We start from the raw sequence: 18,946 nt of genomic DNA, 5'->3' as shown, positions 1-18,946 counted from the left end.
TAGGGAAGTAGCCTGATCGGTTCCAGGCATTTTCTTCCACATTTGCTGTTGCACATGTGAGAGCAGGTGTCCTGGGAAGAAATTATTAGAGAAAGGCTAAGTCAAAGAGATAAGATACATGGGTAGTCTGAAATGCAGGGAAAGCTCTGTTCATTTTCAACTCCCATGAAAGCGCGTTTCACACAGCCCAGGCCCAGCTCTGGACTCAATGAGCAACTCCCTGTTGGCTGCATTTCTTTATTCTGGGGAAATGCAATTGCTGATGGAAGTCGTGCTCGCTGAAGAGGAAGTTCTCGCCCAGATAGCTCGGGACATCTGCAGAGGCTTTCTGAACATCAAAGCGGTGACTACAACATGTAAAATGCAGGAGCATCACTTGCAGACGCTGGTTTTGGGTGGCAGGGATGCTCATTGCAAGCAGGCTCTTAACATTCTCTACCTGCTGGCCCGGCGTCCCACTCGCAACCATCACTGTTGTCTAACGTGCACAATTTCCAGTTTTCTGCTCTGAACGTGGGTGTGTTTCTTCAGTTTGCACCCCCTTTGCGCAGGGCTCTCCCAGATGGAAGGGGCAGTCTGTAGAAAACCTACGATAATGTTTTAAGAAAAAGGAGCCGGCCACAAAGATTTGAATCTAAATCTGCCCTTTCTGGACTTTGGAGAAGCAAAAGCTGCCATTGCACATGCGGATGTTAAAATTCAGGCCCACCTTTAGCGGGCAGCCACGAAGTTTAGCCCCCATTTTGTTAGGAAGGGAAGGCGCTGAGCACAGTACTCCCGGCACAAACTGCTCTCTCTCCGGTCGCCTGCTTCAACCTACCGCCCGGCTGCCTCCCGCAGAAAGGAGCCCGGAGGCGGGACCCCCGCCGGGGCCGGGCCGGGAGCTCTGCCGGGCCCGTTGTGACGCTCCCGGGGGAATGTGTTGCCGGGCGGCGAGGCGGGCTCGGAGCGCGGCGGCATGGCGGGGGGCCTGCGCCTGCTCCTGCCTCTGCTCCTGGCCTCGCTGGCGGCGGGCGCCGCGATCGGCGGCAGCGCGGAGGCCCCGAGCGGGCGCGCCGAGCCGGGTGAGGGCGGCCCCCGGGCGGTGGGGGCGCCTTGGGCGGGCGGGGGGCGGCGGGCGGCCCCGGCCCTTCCCCGGCAGGTCCGCGGAAAACCGCCTCCCCTCAGGCCGGCAGCCTGCTCGTCTCCCCTTAGCGGCTTCTCCCGCAAATCCGGTGATTCCCGCTGCCGCCGCGGGGAGCTGCCCCCGTCGGGAGCTGCCCCCGTCCCCGCCTCTCCGGGGGTGCGGGGAGGCCTCGTGCGGCAAAGGCGACGCTTGCGGGGTCGCCCGGCGTCGTGCTCTCCGAGCAAGGCCTGATCACCGCCGGAGGGTCACGGTCGCTCACCGGTGTCCCACACCGGCGGTGGGACGGCGTCGGGAGGGTATCCAGCGCTGTATCCATTAACCCATGCAGCGTCACGGGGAGGGTGGGCCAGGGAAAGCTCCAGGGCTGCTGGCCACCCTTGTAGCCCAACGTGGGGGCTAGGGAGGGCCTGAGACGTGCTAACCCCCTCCTGGCTGTCCTCTAGCAAATGAACTGTAGAGATTCCCAGCCTGATGTGTCGTCAAGTGCAAAGCCCATGGAAAGATTCCCGTCCCCATCTTGTCCCAACACATCACCCTTAGCTGCCCCCTGCGGTGTCACCCTGCGGATAGAGGGGTGATGCCCCCCGTCCCCTCCGCCCTGTGAGCGGAAGGACCCCCCGCCCCCCCAAGTGCCAAAGCCACAATACTTGGCAAGGATGAGATTCCCAACTCAGGAGTTAGCAAGTTCCCCAAGGGATCACCGCCATGAGCCCTCGTGTGCTCTCTGCTGGGACTTTTTAGCTGGACTTCTGTGGGCTTTTTTAAGTGTTTATTGAAATATTCTGCATGTCTGCTGTGACGTGGCTTGTAGTTAAAACGGTGCATAATGGCAAAGATTTCTGTCCTACATAGGTTTTACAAGGCTTCCAAATGTAGAGAGGAATACAGCCTGCCTTTGCTGTGCTGGTACTAATTGCAGCCCCCTGACAGGAATGTAAATGCAGTTCCTTAGCACATTCTTATCTCAGCATGTGTGGGATTTACATATATAACTCCTATTAATGCTAATGGCAGCGATATACATAATTCTTTTTGCATAGGGCTGACACTATATTTTTATCTGAACCTGACGCGACCGGAACCAGCCATCTTATATAAGTAGAAAGATCTGTACTTTCTTACCGGAAGCTTTCTTAACATTTTGGTTCATTTAAAATGTATGGAGGAAATGCAAGTAAAGGAAGGAATGCAAAACTTTGTGGTGTGACATTGGCGTGGCAGGTTCATAACATTCATATAAAAAGTGTTATGTTATCTGGAGGATTATCGATGAATCTGATCCTGTTTCCCTTAAAGTTTCTTTTTGTTGCTTTTTAAAAAAAAATCATTAAGTCAGACATCAGGATTGGCGATTCCTGATGAATTTGTTAATTTAGAACCAGTCAACTTTTTCAGTTTAGATGTGTTTAAAGACTTACTATTTGAAACATTGCTGCTTAGAAAATACAGTATCTTTTTTATTTAGAGCTATAGTCAAACCCAGCACAAACCACGACATCCATTCATCATTATGAATCTCTGACAAAAGAGTCCTGTTGTGCATTGTGGTGCTCCTGAAGCCAGAAGCACCCTGAAAGGGTATCATGCTTGGTATCTTCACCTATAATTAGAAGTTTGCTTTCACTGGTTAAGAAAGTCCCTCAGCCTTCTATTAGTAATGTCTGAAGTTTTGTGTCTCTTCTTGTTTCTAAAGCTTTTTCTTTTTTTTTTTTTTTTTTTTAAATTTGTGTCTGGATGGGAAATGGCAGCTTCTTTCAGATTTACTGACACCCTGCTGTGGTTACACTCAGTTTGTTACCTCAGAATTGAATTACAGTAATCCTTACTTTCAGGGTAGAGGTTTGGAGCTTACCGTGAGCTGATAGAAATTGTCATAAATCTATTGAGTTGAGAATTTACATCATCTGAAGCTGTCCTGGCCCTCCCTCCCATTCATTTTTGCGTGTTTACATTTATACTGCGCAAGCAAAAAAATGCAACTCACGTTGTACCAAGTTGAAGACAGGTATTTGTAAACAGGACTGTATTTAGACTGGAGACAGGTTCCTTAAGTTCTCCTCCTCCTCTCTGTTGTGCTGTGGTGGTTGTCGTTAGACAAGACTGTTGAATGACTGCCCCATTAATTTAAAAGAAGCTAAGGAAAGCACGATAGGGTGTCCATGGTGGGGACCATCTTCTAAAGAAGTTATCTTTTAAGGCTTATTAGAGATAGAGTTTGAGGATACACTAGCCATTTTAAAGGTTGTCTCTGTTTTCGTAGGATTTTAGTCTTATCATTTTTTTCCTTATGTTTTGACTAAGGTTGGATTTTTTATCATTCAGCTGGATAGTTAAGTTATTGTTTAAGGATTGTTGTGCACACGCGAGAAGACTGTTCTGACGAGCACAGCTTATATGCTGAAGTAAATGTCAAATCCATAGAGACAGCTAGAGATAACAGAAGAATAAGATTTTGATGGCTCATTTATAATGTTGGGGAAAAGAGTTCAGTATCAGTGTATCATTGTGGAGAATGCACCGTGCTGCTGTAGTGTAAATCCTTTACAATGGAGGAATAAAGGTTTTATATTTGTATATCACTGACTGCAAGAGAAATGGATCTGTTCCTTTCAACCTGAGAAATTTAAAGTTTTGGATAGTGTGCGAAAAATGTAAATGTTACTCAGAGATTTAGTAGCAAGAAGTGATATATAAACTAGCATTGCTGCACAGAAATAACATTTTGTAAACATAAATCTTGAATATAAAAAACTGAGAGACAGTGAAAGCAAACTTTACATTGGTAAGTATTCGTTATCAGAAAAAAATAATCTGAGTAGGCGGGACTGGCAGTGTAGACTTGTAAAAACAGTCATAGTGACTTTCTCTTTGCATTTGGAAGAACTGAAGAGACCTATTGCTTATTTAATGAATAATCTCCAAAGGAGCTTCACTAAGTTAGTTCCTCTGTGGAACAGTTACTGTATCTCAGTATCCTTATAAACAAGCCTTCAAATTGCATGCTATTAGGAATAAAATATATAATCCAGATTTGAATCCCAGATGGAGATGGGAACCTTTTGCTTTTGTACATTCTGTGAAACCCATTCTGTAACCTCAAAGTACCATTAAAAAATGGAAGGAACCCAATCACAGTGATTAAAACCCTAGTACCTAATTAAAATACTGTACCTGGTTGACTCATCTTTGTGCTGGCTGTCTAAACTTGACCTTGAAGTGTGATGGGGAAAAAAATCATGTGGGAAGGCGTACGTTAGCCAGAAAGAACAAGGAAATGAGTGAACTGAATATTGTTTAATGAAAATTTTTAACTCTTTTCAGGGAAGACCTATAATTTGCATAGAACCTAGACACTGCACTTCCCAGAGCATTCAGTAGGCTAATTTAACATCATAGGCTGGCTTATAAGAAAAGTACGTTTTTTCCTTTTAAAGAATCATCTTAAGGTTTAAACATGAATGCTTTTCACACTGGATTTTATGATAATTTTTTCATAAATGTTTTTCTGGTCTAGTTAGTGAAAGCAAAAATATTGGCAAATTTCATATTTCAGTTAAAAAGTAGTAAAGATTTCAAGGCGTGAGTTTCCGGTTAATCGGGCATTCCCACCCTTGTCATTGTATTAGACATGTAACTTTAGACTTTGTGTTCAGGTCCGAGTGCCAGTGTGTCCCCGCAAATAGAATTTGGAGAATGCACAGTTACATGTGGTAAGTAGCAAAGCAGATGAATAAAACATATTGTCATTTGTTTTTGAAAAAAAAAAAAAGGAAAAAGTGCTAACTGTAGCAATTTAGCAGTTGTAATTTGCTTGCCCTCATTCACCTCTCATTGATTTCAATTGCCAATAACTATAATTAGCAAAAACAATCAGGCTGATTGTCATTAGGAGTTTAGGTCAGATCTGTTGTTTTATTAATTTCACAGCCTGCAAGCTCCTATTTTAAACCAGTTCCCTACGTTTATTGGCACACGAGCTGCCTTCCACAAAGTAACAATTTTCGCTATTTGTGAACATCTGTGAGATGTTCAGAAGATGAAAGATCTTCTGATGCTTCTCACAGATGTCTTCCCACATACAATATTGCCAAAAAATTGCTTGCCTGCAGTAGCCTGCTCTGTATTCCACATTTACACAATTTATAAATTGTGCAGTGGAGAGGAGAGGTATCGTTCTGGAGTAAGAAGGGAGAGAGGAAAAATGAGATGAGCCTTAAGAAGACACCTCTGCGTTTAGGGTGGTGATAGAAACTGCTGTGAGGTGGTAGTTATATTGCCAAGGAAGCAGTCTTGAATCAGAAATGCTATTAATTTTTTTCTGAACAAATTCAGCTTCTCATAAGACCACAGAAAAAGACATGAGTTTTTGCCCCCATTGGTTTCATGTTTTCTAGAGTATGCCTTTTCATTTTTTCCAGTCACTTTTTCATATTTCCAGTGATAGAACTTCCTTGATTCCCCCCTATTTCCAATCCTAGGATGTTATGGTTTTAGGAGATTTTTTTTTGCTTCTACATACTTTAGTATTTCTCTTTCTTAACTTCATAATTTCAAATCTGCTTATATGTTGTGTATATCAATGCCGTATATGTATCCCAATACTCTAATAACCTGACTTGCTCTGATGCACACATCTTTTGGATACTAACAAGCTGCTCCTGAAGTCCCATCCCTCTATCCGATGTCTCAAATGTTCCTTATTTTCAGGGAATTTCACTAAATTTTGTTTCAGTTTTACTTTTGGTCCCTCAGAGTTAATGTGGTGGTGGGTTAACCTTGGCTGACCGCCAGGTGCCCGCCAAGCCACTCTATCCCTCCCCTCCTCAGTGGGATGGGGGTTAAAAAATAAGATGCAAAACTTGTGGGTTGAGATAAAGGCAGTTTAATGAGGAAAAGCAAAGGCTGTGTGCAAAAGCAGAGGAAACAAGAAAAAAAAAAGAAAAATTCTCTACTTCCCATCAGCAGGTGATGTCCAGCCACTTCCTGGGAAGTAGGGCACCGGTATGCATAGTGGTTGCTTTGGAAGATAAATGCCTTAATAACAAATACCCTTTTGCTCCTCCTCCTTCCTCTTAGCTTTTATGGCTGAGGATGACATCATATGGTATGGAATATCACTTTGGTCAATTTGGGCCAGCTGTCCCGGCTGTGTCCCCTTCCAGCCTCTTGCCCATCTCTAGCCTAGTGGCCTTTGGGGGGTTTGGGGTGTGAAGAGACAGCCTTGATGCTGTGGGAGCACTGCTCAGCAGTAACCAAGACATCGGTGTGTTACCAGCACCATTCCAGCTACAAACACAAAGCACTGAGGGCTGCCATGGGGAAAGTTAGTACTGAAAATTATGTAGTCTTACGGAAGAATCAGGGAAGACAAGCTCAAACAAAAAAGAAAAAGGCATCATCTCATATCTGGCATCATCTCGTATCTGGAGTTCAGATCATGTTTGTAGCCTTCATTCTAGTCTAGGCTGTTCAATGTTTGTCTTTTGAAAGGCTGAAAAGTTGCTTCTTGGTTCTTCCAGTAAAGCTGTAAGCTCTTTACCTTCTTCATATTCCTTCTTATTCCCTAGATTCGTCTGTCTAGCCCTTTATACTCCTCGCTTTCTGAACTGACTCCATTTTCTGTATTTTTTCCCAGTAATGCTGTGGCTTAGATCCGTTGCTCCTCTACTCATAGGCCAAGCTTCCAGAAGCATTAAAGCATAATTAAAGCATATGTTAATGATGTCTTGTCATACCTGCCTCAAATTTACCGTGGTCTCTTTGTGGTCTAGTTGTTTTGGCCACTCTTACCTCTAAATTTCTCTCATAACTCAGAGAAATAAGTTCTCTGTTTTTTTATTGTTATGTATTCGATTCTTTGTGGACCATCCCTCTTCACCCCCCTCCCTCCACCAGTCTGTTAATTTACATTTCTCTAGGGTGAATTTCATTTGGCTAATTTATTTTTACTGCACTGTGGCCAGTTTTCTGTTAGGTTAACTTGTATGACTTGTTGAAGTTAAGACTTCATTTGTTAGAGCATCTCAGTAGATAATTTTCATCAGCGTTGGCAGCTACTAAGAAGAGGTGGGGAAAGGAAACATGGGAATGAACGAAAAAAACTGTCCAAAAGGAAGAGGCAGAGCAGTACCAAAAGAATTTGTAGATCTATTTAAAAGAGCTTCTTTCCATCCACCCTTTGAGTGTGATATGCTTCCCAAATCTTAATATTCACATAGATAAGACATGCTGAGATTTTTCCTGATGAATGTGACTAGAGCTAGCCCAGCATCCAGATTTTATCAAGCCAGCCTTTTGGCTTTTCATAGGTTTCCTGTCTTTTTTTGTGAGCTAAAAAAACCTACATGGCACTGAAGAAAGAGGAATGCCTTTAATAAAAATGTCGGTTCACTGCCATTTGCACCTCTGTCTCTGCATCTACGAGATAAGACGTTCTCTGGAGTGGAGAACGATCCTCGTTTTGTGTCATTTTCAGTAAGTGGTGTTGTCTCCCTCTGTCACTTGAAGTACTGTTTCACGAGTTACATGACATCTCTGAAACACTCTGAAATCCATTGGTTTATATAATACACATTTAAGGAAGGCAGATGCATCATAAATGCAATATTCAAACCAATTTCCTATTTCTTATGGAAGGGGGGGGCGGGGGGGTAACTCTCCTCTTTCCTTGCCTATTAGTAAACAAAATACTTCTGGAAAAACGGCAAAACCTTCAGTGTTTACTGGGCCTAAACATTATTCCTGCCTCCCCCACAAGCTATGTCATTCCAATGAACTGTGTACACACTGTTTGGCAAAAACAATTATAGCACTTGTTTTGAATCTGTTCATAATTGTTAAAACGAGGATGTTCCCATTGAAATCCTGATAGTGAGAGTGAACTTTTTTTTTTTTTTTTTTGCTTCCTTGAACATTATCTAGGAATTTTCATTAACTTTATACATCTGTGATAGGCTGTCTCCTGTTCTTTGTCTTGGGTAGGAGTTGCAGGTGGAGTCCTAGTGGTCAGCACTTAATTTCACCTGTTTCTCATGAGAAGCCCTGTGTTACTGACCACCAGCCTCTGTCCTTGAGAGGCTTCATTTTGGGGGCTGTTAGTGGTGTTCTTGTACCACTTGTTGGTCGCTGTTAGGTAACTTGAGAGTCCTCAATCCCAGCGCCAGGAGGTTTTTAGTGCCTTCAGTTTCTGTTGACCTCGGTGGGAGTCGAAGACACTCAGACAGTCAGAAGACTGGAGGCAGACTGAGTTGGCAATCTGTACAAGATCCTCTGTGCCATCTGATTTGAGCATTTTTAAAGGCCAGGAGCCTAAATGCTTTTGTATTTAAAGTGAATTAACTGTTTTGCAAAACATATACTAGTTTCATTTCAAATTCTTTTTCTGTAAGACACTTTTGAATTCATTTTGAATTCTTTTTTCTGACACATGATGATTCTAAGAATCTGGCTTCCTGCGGTGCAGAGTCTGACAGAAGTAGATGTTGTCTTGAAATCTTAGATACCAACATGGGATAGCTTTAGCAGGCACTCTGAGAAGATCTGTTTTGCCTGGTATTTGGTAGATGCATCATATTAACATCCAGGATAGGGAAAGAGAAAGGAAAAACAGAGTATGAAGCAGATGAAGAAATGCAGAGTGAAAGATTTTTTTTTTCCCCCCTCCCAAAGGGATTGGCATTCGAGAAGTTCTGTTAACCAGTGGATGCCCTGGGACTGAAACAAAATGTATTGTTGGTGTGGAGGAATGCCGGACGTCAGTAGACTGTGGATGTAAGTGGAACGCTGTGATACAGTAATCTACAGCAAATAAGTTGATTCAAAGGAAATATCCTTGTTGTCTCTGAGTGTGGTAGAAGTGGAATAAAGTGATTGCATTCCACCCTCCAAACACTGTGTTAAGCAATCCATTAATGTTTCAGATCTCATTTCGATACTGATGTGTGCTTGATTTCAAGTCCCTATAAAATACCATTTTTCTGCTATGTGCTTGGTTCCAGACATTAGACCAAGCAGAAAGTATTTGAAGTAATTTTAAGGGAAAGGATAATTTCCAAATAACGTTCTGTGTTTGAAGAATTATGAACTGTGCGATCTATACAGAGATGTTTCATATAGTTGATGATGTACCTATTAAAAATTCATCCTATAGGGGGAATACCAATTTCTGATGGCCTTGCCTGCGTGAAGATTGCTTGTATTTTTATGCCTCCTGAATATCGATTTAAATATGTTTGGAAGATGTTAATTCCAAACAAGGTGAGTAATTGAACCCCACTTTCTGCAGAAAAATTGCATACTGCATGTGTTTACCACATGCTTCATCTGAATTGCGCAGGCTTCTGGGCCGATTATTTCCTTTGCTGTCATAATGCAAACAAGCCCTGATTTCTCACTGGTGAGTTGGTAATACAAGGACCCACATGGCTTTGCTTCTTTATGCAGCTTCGATTTCCTGTTTATGTCAGGGAAACAATCATTTTAGGGAGTAATGTTTACTGTTATTTCATAAGAATTGGGCATAGTGGCTGGTGAGTGAATACACATCAGCAAATCACAACCACATTGCCCTTCCCAGTTGTTCAAGTAGGAGATGCTGAAGAGGTGGGAGAAATTTTCCCAGGGGCCAAGTGGTCCTGACAGGTTCAAAGCTGTTGGAACAGAATAAGCACTTTCCTGTGGGTCTGACACAATGAAACTCATCTTTGCAGATCTATTTGAAAAAATACAAACTTTTTTTTTTTCTTTTATATGTGGCTAGACAGCGCATATTCTTCCCAGCGATTCATCTATTATGAAAGTTTGCAGAGATACCCATTCGGGTACTTTCCAGTGTGAAACGCAAGAAAAAGGAACTACAGTTGCATCTATAAAATACACAGTCTACGCAAAAACTGGTAAGCTCGTAGGGATGCTTACAGTCTTCTAGTGATATGGCCTTGTGTTTTTATGTAGTACTCCATCTTCGTAAGATTGCATGTCACCAGTAGTATATAGGCAGGAGCTTGTGTGCTGTGGTAATGACTGCCGTGAAATGCAGGCCAGTAAAAAAGACATATAAAAAGAAATGACAGAATGGGAATAAAGAGGTTCCTTCTGTCAGGAATGAGTATTTTCTTTATCCTTCATAAAAATTCAAACTAAAATAAGGAGGTTTCCCTGTTACCTGCTTATTTTTTTAATGCACCCAGATTGGTTATCATAGACTTCTTTCTGTCTCACTTGCCACGTAGCACCAGCAGCACGGGTTCCGCAGTTAAATCTCCTTTCCACTTCAATACTGAAACAGGAAAACAACCTTTTGGAGTTTTTCCTTTACTGGCCATCTGCAATCTGCTTATACACAATGGATTTAGGAAAGTTTAACATTAAAAAAAATACATCGTAAGCCGGTTCCCCAGTACTATCTTTCTTACCTCCTCTGCTAATGGGACTTTTGCTGACTTCATCAGGAAAGGCAGTAGTGTGCTAATTTTCTCAAACCATGAGAATAGCCGTGCAGAAACTCCGTCTTTTCTAATCACAGAAAGGGCGAAAGTGCCTTGCTTCTAGAAATTTAAGGTCTTTAATGAGGTAATGTAGATTCAGGTCATATTCAAAATTACGTCAGACTAGAAATGAAGAAATCCTTGGAGATACCCCTCTCCATGTTTCTCCCTTCCATGCTGTTTACCTAAGTAAAACAGTCTAGCCTGGGAATCCTGCTTTTTTTCCCTCTCTCTTCAGTAAGATAGGCTGTTTCCTGTATCTCTGTTGAGGTCCTTTCTGCCATTGTACGGTAACATGGAATTTGTTTATTCATTTTCTAAATCCATCTGGCAGTCACAAAACACCCAAAGCTTTTCCCCCTCCCCCCCCTTCTCCCACTATTCAGTCTCTCCATTCCTTTTTGTACAGAGGAAGCTTCCTTTTTGAGACCTGAATTAGCAGAGCACATAATCTGTTTTAGGCTTAAGCATGCAAATGGTCCCATTGACTTGAGTTCGGTGAGTCATCAATAGGACGAGTCACACACTTGTGTTTAAACTGTGACTGAGTAGTCTTGGTGAAAAGTGCTCAGATGAAACCCGCCCAACAGACATATCCACTGAGAACTTCTTACAAGGATTGAGACTTACTGGTTCAGAAAATATTTATGAAATCTGAAGAAGACAAGCTCTAAGACTTATTGAGTAGCTTAAAAGGAGTGGGTGGTTGTGCTTAGTGCCGGATCAGTGTCCTTTGGCTTTGTACAGAGGTGTTTCTGGGCTTTGCTTCCCCAGGAGTGCCGTTATTTGGACTTTAGAAATTATCAACTGTTAATTAGGTACATAGAAGAAATTATGAGCTTAGGTTTTGGATGAGAACGTACCAACGACTTTCATCATACAGATCCAGTTTTGCTCTTCTGTCAGAAGTTTAGCCAGATCAGAAGATTGCATTTACTTTTCCAAAAGGATCAGGAGGAAATGAGCAAGATTCTTCTGACGGCAGCAGTGGACATGGCAAGACTCCTTGTGTTTGGATGTAGATTTTCGTAGCTGCTGCCTTGTATTTTGCAGGGCTGCTCCGCTCTCTGAGAGCACATCTTGCTGTGTTGTTCAGACCCTGGAAAGGGGTAACGTTTCTACAACGTTTCTACAATGCTGCCTTTCCCACTTCCTCAGTAAAAGACCTTTTTGAAATGAGGGTTGGGGAATTTGAAAATTAAGCTTATTATCCCTGTCAAGCAAGATGATTTCTCTGCTTGCTCCCGAAAAATCTAAGTCTTTCTGTTGAGCGAACGTCTTTTTCTTTGCCATTTGTCTATCTGGTCTCCAAGCTGAAATGTAAAGAAGGGCAGAATCACACCACCGCTGTCAGAAATTGGACAAAAATCTCCTTTTTCAGGTAGTCAACAGGACTGAAATGGATTTTTTTTCCAGCATCCAAAACTGGCCACGGAGATTTCTGGTCAGGGGGAGTAGGGCAGGTGTGGTGGGCTGGCCGTGGCTTGTTGTCCACCTCACCCCAGCCGGCTGGTTGGAACCAGTTGGAACCATTTGTGTCCGTCTCAGGGCGGCCCCGGCTGCTCCTCACAGGGGCCATGGCCTCTCAGTCCCCCCCTGCTTGGGCACCAGCACCCGGAACAACAGGTCACACTGTCTGCGGGGAGAGCGTCTCCTACAGATCTGGGGAGGTGTGTTGGAACCAACTGAAAGGGTAAATCAGTTTTAGTCAGGAAAAGAGTGGGTCCTCTCTGTTACCTCCTAAATTGTTTTTGTTTTGTTTTGTTTTTTAAATCCAACAGAGGCGATTCTGACCATCTCTCTGCTTCACTCAAGTCAATAAGCTTAAGTTTGTATATTTTGTCTTTCTCATCGCCTAGATCGCTCCTTTCACTATCCCACAGAGACACATTTCTTCATGCCAGAGCTACAGGACAGGGCAGTGCGTTTGCTCCATGGCTGGCTTTTCTTCTTGGCGCTTTCCTAGAGAGAAAGCCTTGAAGTCGTCAACAGAGCTAAAAATTATCAATGCAGCCAATAAGGGCCAAATGTCTTGGCTTTGGTCTCATCCTTCCTACCTCCACATGAACAGCCGTGGCCAGATTCAGCAACACCGTCTGCAAACCTGGCCCCACAGCCACCTCTGGAAAATACATATCGTGACACTTTCCGCTTCAGATTTTGAGGCGTGGGAGGTGGGAGGAAGGCAAGACACGTTGCAAAAGGGCCGGTAAAACCTCGCAGGAATTTGTGTGTATTTGCCACGTGGCAAAACTTCATTTGAGTTAATTTTAAAGCTGTGCATGGAGAGCTTCTGTGTGTCCTTTACCAGTGATCACTGCGCTTCTCAGTGACCTTTTGATGAACAGTGGTAATGACCATTTTGCATAAGTGAGTGGTCTTTAGTAATTTGGCACTTCCTTTTGTTTTCAGAACCGTTCATAGTGATGGGTTCTCTTTATCTTTTAGAGCAAGAGAAACTTAACAGAGAAAAAAAAAGTATTTTATCTTAATCAGAAATCATTGGGATCTCTGCAAGGAGAATCCCATCTTTTAATAACTGACATTTCTGTATGGCCTTCTTACTAAATCACTACCCTGAGGCACTGAAGGGTGTTGTTTCACACTCCCGCCCGTTGGGTTGTTTGGTGTTTTTGTGAAGACTTTGGAGCTGGAAGGCGGTTTATTCATATTTACTAATAATAGTCCTGTGACGAGGGAGGACTCTGCAAGGGAGGAATGCGAGAGCAGAGAAGGATCCTCATTAGGATGCTATGTGAAGGGTGTCAGCCTACTGAGATCCCAGCTGTGCTCCAAGCTCCATGCTTCTCATGAGCGAGACAGCAAGTTTAGGGTGTGTGTCTAGTGGCACTTCTGTGGAGAAGATGGAGGCAACGGCGTTTTTGTGTCTCAGAGCCCATTCTGGCCCCCACCTCTCTTCAGTTCATTTCCTGCTGATGACTTCAGTGCCAGAGCTTCTTTGAGAGAGAAAAGTTACATCTCTGTAACTGGCTACTGTACAAATGTGTAATCAGGACGTTGTCCTTGCATTTGCACAGAAATAAAATGGGGAATCCCAGTACCCAAGATTAACACCCTGGACCTCCTCTATGTGTATGTAATCCTGCTCTGCCATTAGCATATATCCATCCATTTTTAACACATGGAAAAAAGCTTATAGATAATCTAGAAGGGAAACAGAAAAGCTATGCATCACCATTATACTAACAGGAAAAAAAAACCCAGATCAGTCTGGAGAGGCAGAATCTCATTCCCTTCTGCCAAACTGATACATACTTTCTGGATCTGAAAACCAGTGGAAAGAACTCCTGTTGGCTGCTGGACCGTGTAAACAGTTGGTTGAGCGTCTGCTTGTAGATGGAGCACTGCTGTACAGTCAACATCATGGTCTAGGAGGAACTCCAGCTCCATGAAAAAACCCAGGGGAAGAGGAGGATGAAGAGGAACAGTGCTGCTGGCAGAAGTGGTGGGTTTCCTTTGGACAAAAATGGTGCTGCAAAAGCAGGTGTTCCGCTTTCCTGATGTGTATGATTTACAGCGTTGTGAATCTCTCTCTTATTGAAGAAATGACTGAATAGAATGCAGAGACAGAATTTGTATTGATGATATTTTCTGGAGGGAAGTGCCAGCAGTGGCAGCAGATGCTTCTGAATGTATTTGGATTTAAGCAAATTAAAGGAGAGAGGGTTCCGTGAAGGCAGAGGACAGTCCAGAGATGCACCACACTGCATAGAAATCAAAGCAGCTTTGTTAAACTGTGGTATACAATGGAGATATAGTTGGTGGGCCACACCACAGCAGAGAATGTGCTCTCTGTTTTAGAGCTACCCTGCTCTGATGCTTGGTGTGAGAGAGGTCTGTGACATATCTTTTTCAGCCCAAATAAGAAAGCAGTAAATTCTAAGGTCCTTGAGCTAGGTCCTGCACAGTGGCTCAGACTAAGTATATTGTTTTTCTGGCAGAGAAAAGATAAAAAAACTATCAGGCTTCTTAGCAGCTGGTAATGGCCATACAGATGACACTTCTGGTTTCCTTTAATCCAGCCTGTTGTCGCCCCATTAGCACAGCGGATAGGATCTGGGGTGGAGGGAGGGTATGGTGCTTGGACCACCTGAGCTGTTGGAAAGACTTCCATGAGCTATGACCAGCACACTCTGGGGTTTCTGCCACAGGGCTAGCCTCAAATCAGCAAGCAGTGATGGAAGCTGAACATTAAATCTGAGCATTCCTTCTTTTCCTTTCTTCCTACTTTGTTCTGACTTGCACAAATAAATGGATCTTCATAATTTAGATCCAACAGTACCTGCAGCCTAAGTGCAGTATCTCACTCTTGCGTTTCATTTAAGTGCATTCCTTTTTTACTTAAGATGAATATAAATAATCAACAGGTAAAATGTGAATGCCAAGCTTTTGGTAGGGTTGAAGGCAATCTGCTTGAAACTGTCAGATATGTTATCAATGTCTTTTTTGTTTGTAGAACTCTAGAAAATTTCTAGTAGATTGCACACAATTTTAGGAATTGTTTTACAATGTAATTGTGGAATATATTGATTTTGCTTTTTTTTCATCATTCTTTATAGTGAAGTAGTCCACACACTCACAGCAGGCTGTAGACTTCAAGTTGAAAGTCATTGAACTACACTTTTCGTGTTTCAAAAAATAATTGTTCTTCCTACTTTTACAAAGCTAAGAGGACTTTTAGAAACAGTTGATGTTTCTAAACAGACATCTTTGTAACCCTAACTGAAAGCTGAAGATGTTTTTAAGGCATATTCTGGCTGTGGGGAAATCCTCACTGCTTGATTGGGAGTGTTGCCTGGACTTTAGGAGTGCAGTCGGGGGCTTAAAAGTGCACCTGATGTGAATCAGTCTTTGCTCATTGTAAACCAGCTTATTGGGAAGCTGCTCTTCTGTCTGCTTCCTACTTGCATTTTAAACACGTGTTTACTTGGAATGCATCCCCTCTGTATTATCATGTTGTCTCTTGGGCCGTTCTGGTTCTTAACTGTTGGAAGAATTTCTTGGCTAGGAAGAAAACTTGAGTAGATTAGCTGTGGATAACGTGAAACTTTCTTTTCTCTTCAGCAGGCTCCTGTTACAGCCTGTAAACAGAGGTATTTTTGGAGCTCTAAATTCACATGTTGCCAAGGGGAAAATATATTACATTAATGAAATTGCAAAACTGAAGATAATTTTCATTAACCTCCATGACCCACAACTGCATGTAATTCTAAAAGGACACCGTCCAGTCAGTGAAGTGAATTAGTCTAAAAGCAGGTAGCTCTACATGGTATGAAAACATCAGCATTCAGACTTACTATGTATTATATTCTCAGCCAGTTCCCCATTCTTACCTGCCCTATAACTTGCAGAAAGTTCAGGAGAACCTGGTAGATGAGCTGTGGTATAAGAATATCAGAATTCTGTGATGCAGAAGAATGAAACTCAAATGATGTGATGGAGGAGTTGCTTCGATACTACAGTGATGACATTGGCATGAGACCTTATATAGAAGTAGAAATGAAATAGAAATAGAAATGGTTTTCCTGCAGTAATTCTGCTACACAGAATTCCTACCAGTATGAACATGAATTTTGCATACCAGTCAGCAACAAGATAGTAAATTGTAGTTTTAGAAACTATATGATGGAAAATGAAAGAGAAATTAAGGTTGGCTTGTGTAAAATTGCCAAAGCTGGTGCGATCTGGGAAGATGCCAGGTGGTTCATTGATTTGGTTGAATGTAGCTGAACGAATAAGGTCAATTAAATTTCACAACAAAGTGACTGGGTTTGGTTTGCAGATGGGGGAAGCTGGTTGACCATTTTCAGCATTTTCCACTCTTTCTGGGTTGTTTGTTAGAGGCACCTCCTAACTGGTGCGTCTGGTCTTAGAGAAACAGCCTAAGTAATGAAAGGTTTTCTTTAGGTGAACGGTTAAACAGCATTATAAAATGCATTTTTACTTGATATCCTTGCTACATTTTTCACTTCTCAGCTTCATGCAGCTGCTCCTTGCTATGTATCTCTGGGCCATGCAGAACAACTCCTTTCCGTGCTCAGTGGTTATTTGCTTTAAATAAAGGCTTCGTAGACCTAGATAGAGGTAGGGAACAGAAAAGCAGCACTTAAGTCCTTGAATTTTGTCTTTTGTTAGCATACTTTATTTTGGCTTCATTATTATCATTATTATTCCAGCAATTACCATTGTTAGAATTCTTCTGTAGCATGGTGGTACCTTGGTGCCTCGGCCCTGGGTGACAGAGCACCTGGTACCAGGCACAGAACAAAGAAGTCGGCCTGCCTCGAGTGGCAGACAGCCTGTGGTAATTCTTCTGTCTTTATCATTCATGTATCTTATGTGGGCATGTCTTGAAATCTTACAATAAAGCATTTCTTAAAGCAAAAAATATTGTTATATTAGTCATTCTTATCGTGTACCAAACAGATACTTCTCCCACTTTCGTTTCTGTCTTGTCTTTAGGAATTGCAGTTCTTTGTGTTTCACAGGTGTTAAGTGACATGTGTCCCACTCCACATGCGTGTATTTCTTTGCATCTTCCTTGGTTAGATAGGCCTTTGCAAAGAAGGTATAAAATGCTACTATTCTAACTTTTGCTGATATAGTAAAGGCCTGAAGGTTGTGAAAGATGTCAGAGAGTAAATAATCAAGCCCTGCTCCTTTTCAGTCCTGCCCATCAGATTAAATGCCTGATTCATTTGACAATTCGAACATAATAATGACCATGTATTTCTTTTCTTCAGAAACACAAACAAAAAAATCAAAGAGAATAGAAACAGAGCAATCAAGGAGAACAACAACAAAGCCAGAGCAATCAAGAACAACGACAAAGCTAGAGCAATCAATGAGAACAACGACCAATGCCATTCTGGTCTTTAGCCTGGTGACTGGAATCATAGTGACTGTTGGTGTGATCATTCCCATGATCTTTATGATTTGTTACTGGTAGGTGGACAGAATACAATGGGATTTATGTTCTATTTGATCAAAATATGGTGTTACTGAGGACAATCACAACCTGGGTGAACTAGGTCTCTTCAGTTTCTCTGTAGTTTAAGATTTGTGTTGCCAGTAGAGAAAACAGGAGCAAGCTTCTGGAGACTGGAAAGAAGTACTTTACAAACCAGTTACAGTGATTGTGGATGGGAAGGGAATGATTCAGAGCAATTCGTGTAAACCTACTTAAAGGTATCTTTTTGTTTAATTCTTTTTTCCGTTTCAGGGGTGCCGTAAAATCTTTTTGGAAATCAAAATTTGTGCAAGACAACCAAAAGAAGGAGCTGGATGACAAAAGATCACTGGAATAAATAGGCCCCCTCAGGGTCCTCATCGGCCTTTCAAGGCATTGGAGTGTCCACCTGCAGCTGCAGTGCTCTCACCATTTGCATTAGCCATGATACAAGAAGTGGCAGAGTCCTCACTCGCAGAGGAAGAAGTACATAAGTCCTTCCAGGACTTGCATAATGAACAGAATTAGAAAAAATAATAATTGCATTACATAGAAATACGATATAAAGAAGATTAAAATACATTTGAAATACTGGTTTTAAGAAGTATTTTTTATAGTTCATTCACTATCTCGCATTACTGGAGTTTAAGTGAAAAGGGTAAAAATACTTCTGTTTTCAGGTTGACGTCATTCCCCAGATACAGTTTAATAGTGTGAGCACCTCTGAACTGGAGAACCAAAGCCATATTTTTGTGGAGATATTGAAAATGATGTATTTAATTGATTTCTTAATTTCGTGAAGATGTTAATCTAGACTAGATTAAACTAGGCATGTAGTCTAGGCAGAGACCATTTTTTGTAAAGCGCCCCTTTATCTCCTTGATGATCTTCAAGCACAGCACCTACTATGTATTCACTATAATCTACCTCAAACCAGGACACTTCTTGACACGTGGAAGGAGGTGTAATGGTAGGGAAGATCATTAAAACTTGCTTCAGAAGTTTAATTAATGTTTTACCTGCACATTTGCACACATAACCATTTCTGCCATCAAGGACACCAAAATATGTGAACAGAAGAGTAGCCCCATAGGGTCAGACCAAGGATTCATCCACCTCTATAATCAAATCAATGGACAAAAAAAGGGTGCCTGGGGAAGAGTACAAAAACAAGTCAAGGCTGTATGATGTTTCCCGCATGTATTCCTCCAGCTTCCAGGCATTTGCAGGTTTTCTAAACCAGATGCAATTTCTAAGCGGTTAGATACCTGGAATGGATTTCTTTTCCATGGCTTTGCTCAGTGTCCCCTTGTACCTGCGTAAGGTTCTGTCCCATAAAGCATCCTACGGCGAGGAGATCCACAG

At 42.3% G+C, this 18,946-nt stretch overlaps 1 protein-coding gene across 1 annotated transcript; it reads left to right on the top strand.

The window, feature by feature from the left end:
• The first annotated feature begins 865 nt into the window (after positions 1 to 865).
• SPACA1 (sperm acrosome associated 1) lies at positions 866 to 18,016 on the top strand. The gene is made up of 8 exons (XM_063330915.1): positions 866 to 1,064; positions 4,780 to 4,836; positions 8,795 to 8,896; positions 9,276 to 9,382; positions 9,885 to 10,020; positions 11,021 to 11,109; positions 17,399 to 17,577; positions 17,855 to 18,016. The coding sequence occupies exons 1-8, from the start codon at positions 959 to 961 to the stop codon at positions 17,937 to 17,939; spliced, it is 861 nt and encodes a 286-aa protein (XP_063186985.1). The 5' UTR covers positions 866 to 958; the 3' UTR covers positions 17,940 to 18,016.
• The last annotated feature ends 930 nt before the right edge of the window (positions 18,017 to 18,946 follow it).

This window comes from Chroicocephalus ridibundus, chromosome 3, assembly GCF_963924245.1.
Source record: "Chroicocephalus ridibundus chromosome 3, bChrRid1.1, whole genome shotgun sequence".
NCBI classification, from domain to species: Eukaryota; Metazoa; Chordata; class Aves; order Charadriiformes; family Laridae; genus Chroicocephalus; species Chroicocephalus ridibundus.
Note: the sequence above shows the minus strand (reverse complement) of the source record. Positions and strands in the feature narration are given on the sequence as shown.

Excerpts from the sequence above, each read along its gene's own strand:
- SPACA1 (XM_063330915.1), top strand. The coding sequence starts at position 959 with ATGGCGGGGGGCCTGCGCCTGCTCCTGCCTCTGCTCCTGGCCTCGCTG. Across the intron at positions 4,837-8,794 it reads AGAATGCACAGTTACATGTG|GGATTGGCATTCGAGAAGTT; the intron begins GTAAGTAGCAAA and ends CCCCTCCCAAAG. Across the intron at positions 10,021-11,020 it reads CACAGTCTACGCAAAAACTG|AGGAAGCTTCCTTTTTGAGA; the intron begins GTAAGCTCGTAG and ends CTTTTTGTACAG.